The sequence below is a fragment of the Impatiens glandulifera genome, chromosome 9 (assembly GCF_907164915.1).
Source record: "Impatiens glandulifera chromosome 9, dImpGla2.1, whole genome shotgun sequence".
Lineage (NCBI taxonomy): Eukaryota > Viridiplantae > Streptophyta > Magnoliopsida > Ericales > Balsaminaceae > Impatiens > Impatiens glandulifera.
In genome coordinates this window covers 24,604,130-24,619,833 of record NC_061870.1, presented here as the reverse complement: position 1 = coordinate 24,619,833, position 15,704 = coordinate 24,604,130, and the positions used below count along the sequence as shown (strand labels likewise).

Genomic DNA, 15,704 nt, shown 5'->3' with positions numbered 1-15,704 from the left:
ATACTTGAGTCAGATTGTGGGTTGATCCGCCTATAAATTTAAAACGGTTAAAAATAAAATTAAAAATGCTATCACATTTTTATCGTAATATTTTTTTCACAATTTTTTATATTATTACTCGTGCAAATACATAGAATACATACTAGTTCGTATTAATTTACTTTCGTCTAAATCAATATTTTAACTTTCTAACAAACTCAAACTTAACTAATTAATGCTCATATTAATTTCTCTTTAAATCCAATAACTCATTTTAAAAAGCTTCAAAATTCCATAAAAACAAATTTTTTTAAAACTTGTCATCTAGAGACCACTCTTTTTCCCATGAGTCTCGCCCACACACTGAAAACCAAACATGTATATACAAACATGATGGGCATTAGTTTGGATATATAGGTCAGAAATGTGAGATAAAAAAACAAAAAAATAAAATTAAAACATAAGTGTGGGGTTGGTAATTAGTTACAAATGCTCAAAATTTTATTTGAAACCACAGTCTATCTACCTTTTGGAGACAAAGGACCCCATTCTTTTTTTTATATATGTATGCATGTATATATATCTTTTTTTATATTTTTAATTACACCAAAAAAAAAAAAATGAAAAGAAAAATGGTACGATTTTCATGTTTAGTCTTCTTCACACGTGATACTCCTTATTTTGCTGATGGTCCACTTTTTATTTTAACTTACATTTGAATTTTAAATTTTGTATTTTTTGTTTCTAGCTAATTAGATGTTGTAAAGATATATAACCCAACCATTATAAGAAAAGATATTGGTCTTTTAACTAATTGAATGCAGTGTTTAATATGCAATGGAATGAGAGTATTTTTTTGAAGAAACAAATTTAGGGCGGATATGACTTGCAATAGTAATGATTTGTTGTTTTTTTCTCCGAAAACTGACAAAAATAGCATTTCAATTATTTTAATTTTCTAATGGCACCAAAATGATAAAGTCAATTAAGTCGTTTTCAAAATAATTTGTGTTGAGAAAGACAAATCATAAGAAACCAAAATAAAAAAATAAAATTTGAAAGTGTGTTCGCATGCACTAACCGGATTAAGCAGTTAGTTTAAACCCTCGAGTTATGATTAAAAAACACTTTTTAATCAAAGACCTACCCTATATTGGCAAACCTTCAAAATTATTTGTTGCTCATTTTAGAATATTTTGAGGATTAAATACTTGAAAGACTTATTATGACTTAATTTGTCTTTTTTTCAGAAGAATTAGTATTAACCTAAATTTCTTATTTTGGTGGATAACAATTGAAGTCTATATAATTAATGAACACTCAACTCAATAATTGAGAAAGTCTTAGATGATACAAATTAACAAAAGAATTGATTAATAGAAAACCCATATGGTATGATTAACCCTAATAAACAATTTTATAATCTAAACTTTATTCTAATTGAATTAATTATTTACTAAAATCCAAATCCTGAAATTCTTCCTATTGCTGAAATCCAAAAAGTCCAGCAAGGAAAGCTGATGCACTTCGATCTCTATCTCTTATTAATTATATATATATAACAAAGACAATTGATTATCTTAATCTTAATTAATTAAACATTGCTTATAGGGAATTATTGGGAACAACAAGAAACCAAAGAAAAGTGCACAAAGGGAGAATCAAGTAAGTTCAAATTGGGGGAAGTCTTTGATAAAAAAAAAAAAACAGTTTTCTTGAGATTTTTTAAAGAGGATTCCCAATGTTTGAGGAAACAAAGGCTAGAAGACATTAGAATGTGAAAAAAACTGGTGGAGAATTTCTCAAAAGGGAATTCTCTCTTACCAATGATGTCCTTAGATTAGATTAGCATCTTTCTTATTTTTTTCAATTTGTTTTCTTCATAATCAATTTAAGGACACTATGTAAAACAGTTTGCTTGTCTGGCCATCAAAAGTATTGATTTATTGTTTTTAATCATGTGACTAAGAACCTTGATAATTAATGAAAAGGATTTTGTTTGTTAGTTATTAATTTGTTTGATTCATGTTTAACGGGTTATTAATATAATCTGCAGATAATTTTACAACATGATATATGGATTTGTCCATATTAATGACATCATCAAGTACTTGAGTTTGTTTCAAATTGGTTAATTGTTTTGAAGTTAGATTATAATAATATCTAGTAATATAATAAGTATATGACATAAAACATGGTGAAAAACAACTCTACAAAACAAACAAATGACCAAAAGTTTTGACATGCTTTATTATAAGTCACGATAAAATTAACTTAGCAAAATTATACCATCATTACCTTTATTTCAATATAAGATTTATGTGACATTTTAAGTGAGAATCTAACTCGTAAACTTTCGTAAAAAGAAAATTAATAAATTAAATATAACATCAATACAAAAGAAGACATCTAAACTTAAGGTACTTAACAAAGATTGCTACGCTCAAAAGACTACAAGTTTAGTGCCGACCAATGTCATCACGTGTCAAGAGGTGTAGTCTGGTACTGCGGAAACAACACCTCAAGCATCAAAACGATAACCAACAATAGTGGGCATTCACTTCAATGCAACTCCACCAACCAAATTAGATACGAAGATAATACCAGCACAATGTGGCTTCTAATCTCAAAAACAGTTTCCAAGATAAAAAAGAGTCTTTTAAATTACAATAAAAATCTCAAAAAATAAGTAAAATAGAAGTTAAAATATCGACGAGTTGCCTCCGTTGACCAACAACTCATCTTTCAAGACATATACAACCGAATACTAGATCTAGAGCAATACCATACCTACAAGACGACAACTATATCTAGAGCAATATCAATCAGATCTTAAATATATACAATATTAAAGGAATTACATGATCTTAAATACAAAGAGAGTCTTCACTATATAATTATTATGATTTTATGAATGCTAATATGATTGACAAATATATGAAGTTGCATGTATTATTTTTGGAACCTCATAATATCTAGTGTTTCTTATTCTCTCTATGTGTGATCTATAAACCAAAAAACCTTGAAACCTTCTACGATTAAAGATCTTAAATAGGTTTCTTCGTGCAAAGATAATACAAGTTAATCCTAACAAACATGGACTAAACACACACACATATCATGATCGCAGCTATATATAATTTGACCTAATGCTTGCAGAAACACATAATCAAACCTAATTATGACAAATTCTAAAGTATGTCAAATCTCCTTTGATCAGAAATCACCTATCCCAATCTATTACAAAGAAAGACATCATTCTGTTCTTTCCTTTCACTTCCAAATTAAGGTGTATTATCAAGAACTAGCTAATAAACAGTATCATCAAAATCAAATCATGAATCAAAAGTTACATTGCAGGTTTCCAAGCAGTTGCAAAAACAACATCATGACCTTTCCAAGTGAGCACAAGATCATCCTCTTCTCTCTTCATCCCCCATCCAGCCGCATGTTCTTCCAACATCCCCTTCACCTCCTTAACCGCCTCCTCCCCAAACCCTACCCCATGAAAATTCGCAGCCATCATCCTCTGTCCCCACGTTCCTTTCGTCTCTTGTCTCTCCACCCTCCGATTCCCCTCTCTCGCGATCACGTTCTCGATCTTCCAACATATCTCAGCCTCGTACCATTGTCTCTTCTTGCTCCCCTTGGGCAAAAAAGTGTCTATGGTATCAAACGGAATCCATAGATAGTTAAACGCCGATCTTAACCTAGTCACGAGATTATTCGATGTGAAGTCCGCGTCCTCGTCCACCAAGATAACGATGGTCGGTTCCAAACCTCGTAGAGAATTCAAGAACATCGTACGGTGACAAAATGAAACAGTTTCTTCCGGTATCCGATGCAACATCATCTGACAGTTCACCACCAAAGCTTCGTTTTGATTTCGTTGGGTTGTTCGGAGGTGATCGATTAACGATGAGAACCCGTCGGATGGGTCCGATTTAACCACGGTGAATTCCAAAGTGATATTCCTACTCATAGCGAAATTCGACAATTTCAACCCTAACTCCTCGTAAGAGAGGTCGAGCAACGGCGGTGTTCCCTGGCCAGAACCCACCACCGTCGTTAGTTTCACCAGAGCCAGCCCCTCCGGACGCCGGGCGGCTATGGAGTCGATTAACGTAGGGATTTGCATGCAGTGGGTCAAACTTAGGTCAACCACGTGGATAACTCGAAACCCTAGAACAGCATCCAATAAGGCTGCGTTTGCAGCTGTAAAACCGAACCGGTGCCAGGGAGTGAGGTCTACAAAGGCAGCCAGGTCTATGACGGAGAACCTATGTGTCTCGATAGTTTCCGCGGCTGAAGAAGCTGCCGCAACCGCAGACAGGAGTTTACTGGAACCGCAGGTGGCGGCTCGTGTAATTAGGGCACGGAGGAAGGCGGATGCGAGTCGTTGGTTGGAGTCTCCGTCTGGAGGAGCGATATTGTTTAAAACCCAAAGAATTTGCTGAGAAAGTGTAGCATCGTTACTCTCGATTGCGTTCGCACAATGAACTAAAAGCTGCTCCATGCAATTTTCAAGAGGTTTGGGTTGCGGCAGCGGCGGTGGGGGAGTGACGGCGGTGGGGAAAGCCGGAAAACCGGTATTGAGAAATTGGTTGTTTTGGGTGGAGAGAAAGGTTGTCTCCGTAAATTGCATCATTTGAGAAGATGTTAATGAATCGATGGATCGATCTATCTAGAAATTATTGGGAAGCGATCCGGAAGCGGTTGGGTTCTTTTTGTTTCTGCAAATGAATCTATAGAGAAATAGACTTATCATGGAGCCTGGTAGTTGAATTGAAGTGGAAAGAGATGTTCATCAGATATGAGAGGTGCGAAAAAAAAGTCAATTTGGAAGAGGAATAGGGACAGTTCATAGTAAAGATTTTAGCTTTTTTCTGCTATCACTAATATTATCATTTGAGGAAGCAACGAGGCCGCTTGAAAGCTGCTCATCATCACCATCAAAAGCCCTTTTTGCAGTTTTCTTGCATACCTAGAGAGAGAGACAAAGACATAATATATAATTTTATTTTATGAATTCATTTCAGATCAATTCATATCCGTCTAATCTCTTTCACTTTTATTATTAACTTATTCAATAATTTTCTTCGACCTTGTTTGATTTATTTATTTTTTTTTTTTTTTGGTTTTTTTGGGGTTTTTGTAAAATTAAAAAGTAAAATATTTGAGTTTTAAGTGATTTAGTTACTAAAATATTCTTTTTATTTAAAATCCAAATTTAATAAAAGAGAAAGTAAAGTTATTTTAATATTTTAGTTGTTGAAATGAGAATTTATAATAAAATACCAAAATAATCCATATCAAACCAGCCTTTAGGGAGGAGTATCTAATAGTAGTAACGGTAAGTGTTTGGTTGTTCTTATATAGTAAGGATTGAAGAGAACTTATTATATTTAAATTATATTGAAGAGTTTAATCATTTTTTTTTGTCATTAGTAAAATGTTATTGCTAAAATTTATTATAATGTTGAGTCATTTTTATTACAACATAATGAAGTTAAGAAATGACAGATGGCCAAATTTTAAGGGTGAATTTGAATAAAAAAAATGTTAAAGAGCCTGATTTTGTCAAATAATTTAGAAACTTGATCAATTTGACTTTTTGTCAAATAATTTAGAAACTTGATCAATTTGACTTAGTAATGAGTTTAGGAGTCAAAATAGATGAAAGGGAAAAGGCGGAGGGCCGATTAATGAAGAAAAAGTCATTTGGGTCAATTTGACTCTTGACTAGAGTTGGAGGTAGATTCGACTGAAAGTAAAAGATCAAGGATCTAAATAAATATATAAAACTATGATTTGGGGTGAAATTTAACCTATAACTATTCCACGGTACTAATTTACAACTAGTGGAATAGTTTGGGGAAAACGAAATGCAAAAAGAGAAACAAAAATTAGTAAAGAAGAAGAATACTTACAGCTTCTTCTTCTTCGTGGAGCTCTGATGTGAAATTATCTTCTAGACCATTTTTGCCGTCGAAGAATAACCGGAAGGGGCTAAAAAAAGAGATCTTGGAGTTCAATTTTAGAGGCTCAAATTTGGACACAAGATCATGTGGATCAAAACCCTAAATTTGGATTCCCAGATTAGGTTGTGAATAGAAGGATTGAGAAATGAGTGGTTAAAGAGAAGGGAAAGCTTGAGAAAATCAATGGTGGCTCTTGTGTGTCCTTGACAGAGGCAGTGGAAGCTAGTGTTTATAGGAAGATGGAAGAAGTAGGGAGCTGAGACAGAGAATAAAAAACTTTGAGTTGAGTTAGTCTCGAAAAAAATTAAGATGGTTTAAAAAAATAACGAGAAAATTATGAATAAAACGAGAAAATAGATAAATGTAATTTTTTTTTAAAAAAATAGATTCAAAAAATAATGTATTAAATTAAAAAAAAGGTTAATAAATAATGGGGTAGATTTCAGTAAGGATGACAATTTGAAGCCGCATCGCGAAAACCGAATTGAATTCCCTGTTTCGGACTGTTTTTCCCCGAAACTGAACAGGAATGGGGCGAGAATAGTATTTGTGTCCCTTGTCCCGTCCCGATTTTACCCCGATTTTTTCCCGAACAATATAAACATAATTTATTAAATCATTAATATATTATTTTTTACTGTATTTTATAAGAGTAATAATGTTAAATTTTTATAATAATATAAAATTTTAATATATTATCATATATATATTATATTAAAAATTTTGTTTATATAATTTTATTTATTTAAATTTTTTTTTATTAACGATGTCCCGCGGGATTTCCCGAAACCGAAAAAAACCAAACGGGACGGGGATGGTATTAAAAAAATCCCCGAAATTAAAACGGGATGAGATGGTAAATGATTTTACTCGCCCCCGAACCGCTCCATTGTCATCCCTAGATTTCAGCCAACCCGAACCCTTTTATATATATATATATATATATATATATATATATATATATATATATATATGATAATATATTCGTCCATGTAGGGAGTTCATCTACTAACAAAAAAATAGAAAAAAAAATGAAGTAATTTTATTATATATTTAAAAAAAGAAAAGAAAAATATGCATGCATGTTATTTAATTTATATTTGTATAAAAATGGTACAATGTTCATATCATAGTCTTCTCGATACACGTGATACTCCTTTATTTAGCTGATGGACCACGCACTTTTTGTTTTACCTTATATATGATTCATTGATTTTTACAGATGTATTTGTTTATAGCTAGCTAGCTATGTAGATGTTCTATTATATTACCCATGTTATTAATTCTTCAACATGAAATGAAATGTAGATCGAAGAAATTAATTTAGGGGAATGACTCGCGGCATCAACAATTTGTTGTTTTGTCTTTCAAGCATTTTGTTCACACCCAACAAGTAAATGACATTTCAATAATCCAATTTTTCTATAGTCGATAAAAGGATAAGGTTAAGAGGTCGTTTTTAAATAATTGTTCATCCTATCTTAAAAGTACTCATATCATGTCAATTGAAAAATGGCTAAAAAATATTTTTCAATTTTTAACATTTTATATGTATATATATATATATATAAGATTTGTATAGTGATTAATTCAGTCAATTTTTTTAAAATAATAATAATAATGTATATAGTGAGAAGTGTAATCCAAGTTGTGGATGAACCACCATCTTCTAATCTAGAGGCAAAAGATGTGGACATCTCAAGATTCGCTAAATTTTTGGGTTCTAGCACGTTGAGTTTGTTTACAAGTTATGTATTTAACACGTGGAGATTAATCGCCCTACGAAAGGAGTTGCTGAACTAAAAAACAAGATAACTTTGTTAATGTTTTTTTTGTACCGTGAAATGATAAAATAGACCAAGCTTCCAAGCTTGAAATATTATTTCTTGCAAATGATAATCAGATTACATAAACAAACTTTTGTATATAATGTCATTCTTTGATGGTAAGAATAAAATGAAATCATTGTTTGTTAAGGAAATGATCTAAGGGATGTGACTACAATTTCTAACAAATTGTAATTATGTTTATGCCATATTTGATTTTCAGAGTTGCTAGAAACAAACATAATAGTGGTACATGTTGATTTGTGTTCCTACCAAAAACTTAGACCTTGGAAATTAAGATTCTGAATTTCTTTAAATTGTATTTGGTTGATTTATTAGCTCATGAGTTACCATGTTATGACATTGATCTTGTGCTTGGACTATAAAACAATAAAAAATGTTTTATCCTTCCAAAATAACATATATATTTCTCATAGGATAACATATGAAGTCCATTATTTTTTGAAAATAATGCAGACATTAATTCATGATCTTGTGATTATAAGCCATACACACATGCTTAAAAGTGAATCCATATCATATGATTTACCCCCAATAAATAATCTGCTAATCAATACCTGATTGTAAATTAAATATTTAGTAAAATCCAAACCATGACATTCTTCTATTGCTGAAAGCCAAAAGTCCAGCAAGGAAAGCTGATGCACTTCTCTCTTTATCTCTTATAATTAATTACACATATATAATACAGACAATTAATTATCTTAATCTTAATTTAACATGGCTAGGGAATTATTGGGAACAACAAGAAACCAAAGAAAGGATAAGAAGAATCCAAATGAAACAGAAAGGGAGAATCAAGTAAATTCAAAGATGGGGAAGTCTTTGATAAAAAATTAAAGCAGTTTTATTGAGAATTTTTATTCTGGATTCCCAATGTTTGAGGAAACAAGGGCTAGAAGACATTAGAGTCAGATCAGACTTCAGTGTGGATTGTGAAGAAAAATGCTGGAGAATTTCTTGGAATTTTTCAAAAGGGAATTCTCTCTTACCAATGATGTCCTAAGATTAGCATCTTTCTTAATCTTTTCAATTTTTTTCCCATCAAAAGTATGGATTTATTGTTTTTAATCATGTGACTAAGAACCTTGCTAATGAAGTACCTGTCTATTAGTTTAGTTAATAATCATGTGACTCACAATGGCTGATCATACAAATAGGACAATTTTGTTTGTATCAAGCTGCAAACATTCCATTTCCCTCATTATTAGTGGGTTTTTGAATCAAACTTTTTTCCTTCAGAATTCAGATATGTTCCTGGGCATGTGATGATTGAAATCAAAATCAATATGGAGTGACTTGATGATTAATTCAAATATCAAATCCAAAAGGCTAAATTAAGTACCAACAATTTATCCACTTCCAAATGTTGTAAGGAAAAAACTTGGAGAAAAAAAAAACAGTGTTAAAAGTCTAATCCCCTTCCTTTTTAAGTATTTCTGTTGTCCCCAATTGGATCAAAATAACTAACTACTTAATAAAATATGGAGAGTGTCCTATGATGTTGCAGAGATGGAGATTGAACTCCAACAGACCACAACCAGAGATCCAAGTCCACGCTTAAAACCTGACCCCATACAGAAACACACAAGTATAAGCAATTAAGGTAATAAACTACTACATATTATTGTTAATCGAGTAATAGAAATGTACCTTTTTACCAGTTTCTTTCAAAATGGACTCCCTGATTTTCTCGACAGCATAAACAGAACAAGCTCGCAGTTCAATTTCCTCCTCACTGCCGGAAACAATTTCCTTACTTGACTGAATAATGCTGGAAAGGCCTGGACTATATTTGAGTACTCCAAGCTGTTGAAGCACAGCTGGAACAATATAGTCTGCAAACATGGTGACTTTAGTTATGTCATGAAATTCACCATACCCTTTTCCTTTGAATGCACCCCATAAATCTGCTGCAAATATCTGAGCCCTTTTGTATAAGAATACTTGGTGACCTTTGTACAGCGAGTGGTCACGGAACCCTGCATGCATCAATCACCATTTGCCCAATTATAAGAAATATGAAAAAAAAAAGTTTAATACTACTCTTTCTTTCCATGACCAGCAATCAGAAGAGGTCTGACGACACAAGATAAACTGTTCATCATGACTAGTAGATGTTGTATTCTAAAGAATCTATCCATCATATGTTTATCTTTTGTCCCTTCGATAGTTCACTGTAGAGATGATTTCTCTAATTCTCAAGATTAACTAGGTCATGCAGTTTGGAAACAAAATGTGTTATAACTTGTGTTTACAAAAGTTTATGTAAGGACACTAGGGAGATTTTAATAAAATGATTCGCCGATTTCCCAAAAACAAAAATTTGTTGGGTGAAAACAACCAAACTTAAAAGAGGCTGGAGTATGATTTTTATCCCCTTTTGGTGGAATATGGGGAGAAAGGAATGGGAGAACATTTGAAGGAAAGACTCTCAGCCAAGATAAACTGAAGGATTAATTTTCAATTCATTATCGTGGTGTGGTTTTTAGAGGGTGAGAACACCTTTGGTTGAAGGTGTTAACATCCTCAATGAAATGGTCAATAAATGCCTAGTTTTCTATTTATGTTTCAACTCATGGTGGTTTGTGTTTTGTGTTATTACAGAAACATTTTGATGTATTTTAATTGTTTTTTTTGCATGAGAGCAGCCTATTTGTTGCTGTCTTTTGAGACATAAGGTAGCCTCTTTGTGCTCTCATTATTTTGTAAGTAAATCATAAATTACCTTTTATTTCCAAAAAAAAAACTAATATAAGATATAACAAGATAACTAAGAATACTCAAACAAGTACCTGGAAAATGGCGTGTGATGAGTGCAACAAGCTTTTCAGCTGATTTACCACATGATTCCACAAGATTTGATGCTTTCCCCTCAAAGTTCCTTTCTAGTTCACATCCAACCTAACCCACAAAATATTCCAGCATTCACAGATCAGATTTCTGTGGAAGGAAACATTTGATGTTTTGAAGCTAACCTCATGCAAAAGCCGAACTCGTTCATTCTCCAAAGGAAGTGGTCTTGGCCAGTTCAATAACTTGCGCAATTCAGGTCCTGCATAAACACATTAATGTCAGACTGACATGTAAATAGTGTACAATGTAGTAGGGAAATGGTACCAGTGTATTTCTTAAGACGGTCAGCATCAAAAGCAGATTTATCAGCAATAAGAGCAGCTTTCAATCCAGAAGCTAAATGGTCATAATCCAATTCCTTATCTACAAAGAAATAACAAATTGTTAGACAATTTCCCAACTCGAATTTAAAACTACAGATGACAGTATAAGGTTTCGATTTGTCATAAACAGAACAAAAGACAACATGCAAAGCTACAGAAACAAAAGTTGTAAGATTTAGTAATTTGAAACATTACTTACCAGGCCAAAAGCAGAAATTCAAGGCATCCAATACGAACAAATATTGAACAGTGAGAGGACCATCATCGAAGTAATGAATCCCTTCGTAATTCCATTCGACCTTTGGGATTGAATCTTTAATGTTCCTTACAACCTCATCGATTCCTGCCCGACATTATCTTTAATCGTTCAAAAGAGAATCTAGAAAACTGACATGCAATCGATAAGGAAGAGAGACGAACCAGAGGAATCAACAGTGACGTGAGAAGAGTGACTCGCAACCCAAGCAGCGGTTTCCCTGACTTCTTCCATGACCGGCGGCGCCGCAAATGGGTTTTTTCTCTTACAAATGGGGGACCGAAAAATCCTAAAACCCTAATGAGAAAAGATAGATGGCAATGAAATGAATGGTTATGGGATTGCGGGGTTTACCATATAAAGTCCATATTTCCAAGTTTCCCGCGATTCTTGTTGGGTTGTTGCTGGTCCTTTGACCATTCATATTCTTACGTTGACTGGATAAAACCTTTTTTTTTTTTAACCAATCACAATTTTCACGTGACGCAGTAAATCGTGAACTTTCTGGATTTTATTTTAATATAGAATAACATAAAATTACATGTATTTTTATTCATCTATATACTGTATATATTATATAATTTTCTTTTTTTTTTGTTTGAATATTACTTTATTTTTATTTTTTTATACCTATTTAATATTGTACAATTTTAAAATTCACTTATTAAATTAATAATCCACACTTTTGACCTCGGAAAATCAGTTTCTAAGTGGTCAAAGCAATGTCTATGTCGAGAATAAATCCTTTAAGCATGGACAGAATATATATAGATAGATCACAAGAGTCTAGACTACTCTATAATACAATTTAAATGAGTCTCAAGCCTATGACAATAATTTGGTGTCCCACAATAAAAGCTACCCGACTAAAAAAATCGCTGCCGAAAAAAATAAAATATCAGCACGGTAAAATAATGTCGTTTCTGATAATTATTATCAGCGATGGTTTTCGTTATACACGTCGTCCTAAAAAAAAGATTTTAGTTTTCTTGTAATAATATCAGCAATGGAGATAATATAATACCGTCGCAGATAAACTATAATATCAGCGACACTATTGTCGGTTGCCGTCGCTGATATACATGTTTTCCCGCCACATTTTTGAACGATTGTCAGCGTCGATAATGACGGATCTATGAATTAGAATCGGAGTGGGCTTAAATATTATATAAAAAGTTATATATATATATTTATAAAATATAAAATGTTTTATTATAATATTTAAATAAGTTAAGATTTACGAGATTTAAAGAATAAAAATAATGTATTAATAAAATATATTTCTTTATCCTTAGCAAAATGTCGAGTGTCAAATATTAAGTAAGAAAATCATCGTTACTGTATTGCGAAGTTCTATCTTCATTGTTGAATAGTAGTGGTAGAGACAAAATTTTAAAGCAAAATAAATCAATATAGTCAACCTAACATAAATTTTTGATCGTTCACTCTTCATCGGTTATTTATACAACTCAACAAAGGTAAAACCTTCAAATTCTTCTCTCATCTCAAGTTTATAATTTACCAATTCTTATTTCAACTCAATGATATGTATTCATTTGTAAAATTTTCATGATAAACTTTATTGCAAGTTTTCAAATATCATTATTGTCTAAAAATGTATGAAGTATTGATAAAATATACATTATTATGGTTATACATTAAATCAAACATAAATAATAATAATAATAAACATTATATATAATTAAATTAATAATTATTTAAATTATAAAGATGAAAATTATATAAGAAAATTAGAAAATTAGAAAAATATTAAGGAGGATGAGATAATATTTATTTGAGAATTAGAAAAATAAATATCTGAAATTTAAACAAGCTCAACTAGATATATGTATTCTACAAGCTCTGATAGAAATATGAATAAAAATTTATATAAACGTATATATTATTAAAAATTAGTTCATCTAGCCTCTATTAATAACTATGATTAAGTTTTTTTAAATTTAATATTCATTTTTTATTATTATTAATTAATTAATCACTTTATCTCCTTTTACTATTTTTTCTTTTGTTTATTCTTTTTTATTAATTAATTAATTAATTTATCTTCTTTTACTATTTTTTATTTTAATTTTATTATTTTATTATTTTATTTTTATTTTATTTTTTCTATTATTTTATTTCTTAATATATCAACATAGATTATTTTAAAATTATTTGATCTCACTAATACTTGAATATTATAATGTATAAAGTAGTTCAATATTTATTATAATATTTAATTAGCTAGTTTATAGAACAATATATTCATTTGTCTTCCCCTTTATTTGCATAATCCGTGTTCAACTTTATATAAGTAATTATTTAATATAGAATACTTGAACAAAATATGAAAATATTAGAGTATCAAAAAACATTCCATTACTTTATATATTACATATTCAGTATTAGTCCTTAATAGAAACCAACTAATTTTAAAATAATTGATATAAAAAAAATCAAATCAAATAACAAAAGAAGAAAGAGTAAAAAAAAAAAAAAAATTAATTAATTAATAAAAATTAGACAAAAGAAAATAAGAATTAATAAAAATTAATTAATTAATTAATAAAAAAAGAAAGAGAAATAATAAATGAATATTTAATTAATAAATTTTATAAAAAATAATTAATCGTGGTTACTAACCGAGATTAATGGGCTAATTTTTAATGGGAAAAATACCAATTTTACACACCAAGTTGTAAGAAGGTGTCAAATTTACTCATTAAGTATCAAAATTTTATTTTTATATATTAACTTGTCAAAAAGTGTCAAATTTATTTAAAATAACGGAAAAGTTAAACGGAGTTAAAAATTTTACAACATGTAATATCCACTTATTTTTTATTTATTTTTAATTTATATTACTTTAATTCTTTTTTCATTCAAACAAAACATCTAAATTTTTCTTTATCTATTTTTTCTCCTTCTTTACTCTCAACTCTTTATTTTCTTCCAATTTTCATCTCTTCATATTTAATATGAGTAATTATTATGAAATAAAATGCTAAAATTCAAAGCGGTCGGATCTCATTAATGCCATGGAAGAATTTTAACCCACCATTAATCATATCTGATGAAGAACCGCCGGAATCTTTGGAATCAACTCCGTTTGAAAGCATAGATCAAGATTTCATTTTCCTATTTTTCCGACAGTCGCCGCCGATCGATACACTACGAAGGGGCCCACCTTTTGTCCAGTACCTTCTACAAGTCTTGCAGAAATGCCTCAGCTGCGCGAGCTGTAGTTGTTGTAGTAACAAAATTTCGTGTTTGAAGAATCGCATCTCGAACACTTCTTCGGCTGTTCCGCCACCTTCATCGTCGTCACAGTTTTTCAGTCACCTGGTAATTCTTCCGTCACAATATTATTATCTGACGTCGACATAAATGGTTCTTTAATTTTTTGGAAAAAGTTGAGAAAGAAAAGATCTTTATAGATGATTAGTTCATTATTTCATAAATTAATCTTCATTGTAGTAACCCATACTCTATCAAATTAATTTTAATTCCATTTACAACTTAAACAAAAATAGACAATGAAGAATAAACAAGATGAAGAAGAACATCGAGAAGAAAATGAAGAATTGAGAGTAAAGAAAGAGAAAAAATGGATAAAAAAAAATTTAGATGTTTTATTTGAATGGAAAAAGAATTAAAATAATATAAATTAAAAACAAATAAAAAATAGGTGAATATTACATGTGCCAAAGTTTTTAACTCCGTTTAATTTTTCCGTTATTTTAAATAAATTTGACATTTTTTGACAAGTTAGTATATATATAGAATTTTGATACTTAATGAGTAAATTTGACACCTTCTTATAGCTTGGTGAGTAAAATTAGCATTTCCCCCAATTTTTAATAGTACATTTAAATTAACTTTTATTAGTTTATACATCTAATTTAGTTGTAATTCTCTTTCTCCAAAGTCCCCTTTCGTATTCCTCGTACAATCCCACTATGAAGTTATGCGCATTCTCCGCCTTAGCTAACCCTTTGAGGGACCTCATTTGAAGGAATCCTTGTAATCCCACCAAGGGCACGACAAACAAAACAATGAAGGCCAAAATCCAGTTAGCTGTAAATGCTATGATAATACCACTCAGCTCCAATTGTGGATATACTTTGCACAAGTAGGGCCAAAGTATCGCCCACAAGACTCTGCACGTTCTCAGAATCTGTCGAGACCCTTGCCCCCACTGCACCACTACATGCAATAACGATTCATGTTAGGAATTATGTATATAAAAAACTAATTAAAGAATTGATGGGTTATACTTATGAACAACAACTGATCACCTTGAATTTGCAGATCATCAATCCAGCTAATTATTTCTTGGTGGACAACTTTCTGAAATGTCAAGGAACGTATCCGTTGTATCAACTTGCCTCCAGCCATTCAAAATAAGTAATTTTGCACTGGTATGTATGGCTATGAAAGCTATAACTCCCATTAGCAGATA

The 15,704-nt window shown here is 30.9% G+C and overlaps 2 protein-coding genes across 2 annotated transcripts; both read right to left on the bottom strand.

The window, feature by feature from the left end:
* Nucleotides 1–3,123: 3,123 nt before the first annotated feature.
* LOC124916538 (scarecrow-like protein 32) lies at nt 3,124–4,948 on the bottom strand. Its single transcript, XM_047457269.1, has one exon. It carries the CDS (start codon nt 4,625–4,627, stop codon nt 3,329–3,331), a length of 1,299 nt encoding a protein of 432 aa, XP_047313225.1. The 5' UTR covers nt 4,628–4,948; the 3' UTR covers nt 3,124–3,328.
* A 4,140-nt stretch (nt 4,949–9,088) lies between these two features.
* On the bottom strand, nt 9,089–11,554 carry LOC124914918 (queuosine salvage protein-like). Its single transcript, XM_047455550.1, has 7 exons — nt 11,407–11,554; nt 11,186–11,329; nt 10,928–11,026; nt 10,786–10,862; nt 10,603–10,711; nt 9,461–9,789; nt 9,089–9,374 (listed from the first exon to the last, which is right to left on the bottom strand). Exons 1-7 carry the CDS (start codon nt 11,474–11,476, stop codon nt 9,282–9,284), a joined length of 921 nt encoding a protein of 306 aa, XP_047311506.1. The 5' UTR covers nt 11,477–11,554; the 3' UTR covers nt 9,089–9,281.
* Nucleotides 11,555–15,704: the final 4,150 nt, after the last annotated feature.

What these genes read in the sequence shown, in the direction of transcription:
- LOC124916538 (XM_047457269.1), bottom strand. Translation starts at nt 4,627, where the DNA reads ATGATGCAATTTACGGAGACAACCTTTCTCTCCACCCAAAACAACCAA.
- LOC124914918 (XM_047455550.1), bottom strand. Translation starts at nt 11,476, where the DNA reads ATGGAAGAAGTCAGGGAAACCGCTGCTTGGGTTGCGAGTCACTCTTCT. An exon ending in GAATTTCTGCTTTTGGCCTG is followed by an intron (nt 11,027 to 11,185) that starts GTAAGTAATGTT and finishes ATTTCTTTGTAG; the next exon opens with ATAAGGAATTGGATTATGAC. An exon ending in GAGTTCGGCTTTTGCATGAG is followed by an intron (nt 10,712 to 10,785) that starts GTTAGCTTCAAA and finishes TTTGTGGGTTAG; the next exon opens with GTTGGATGTGAACTAGAAAG.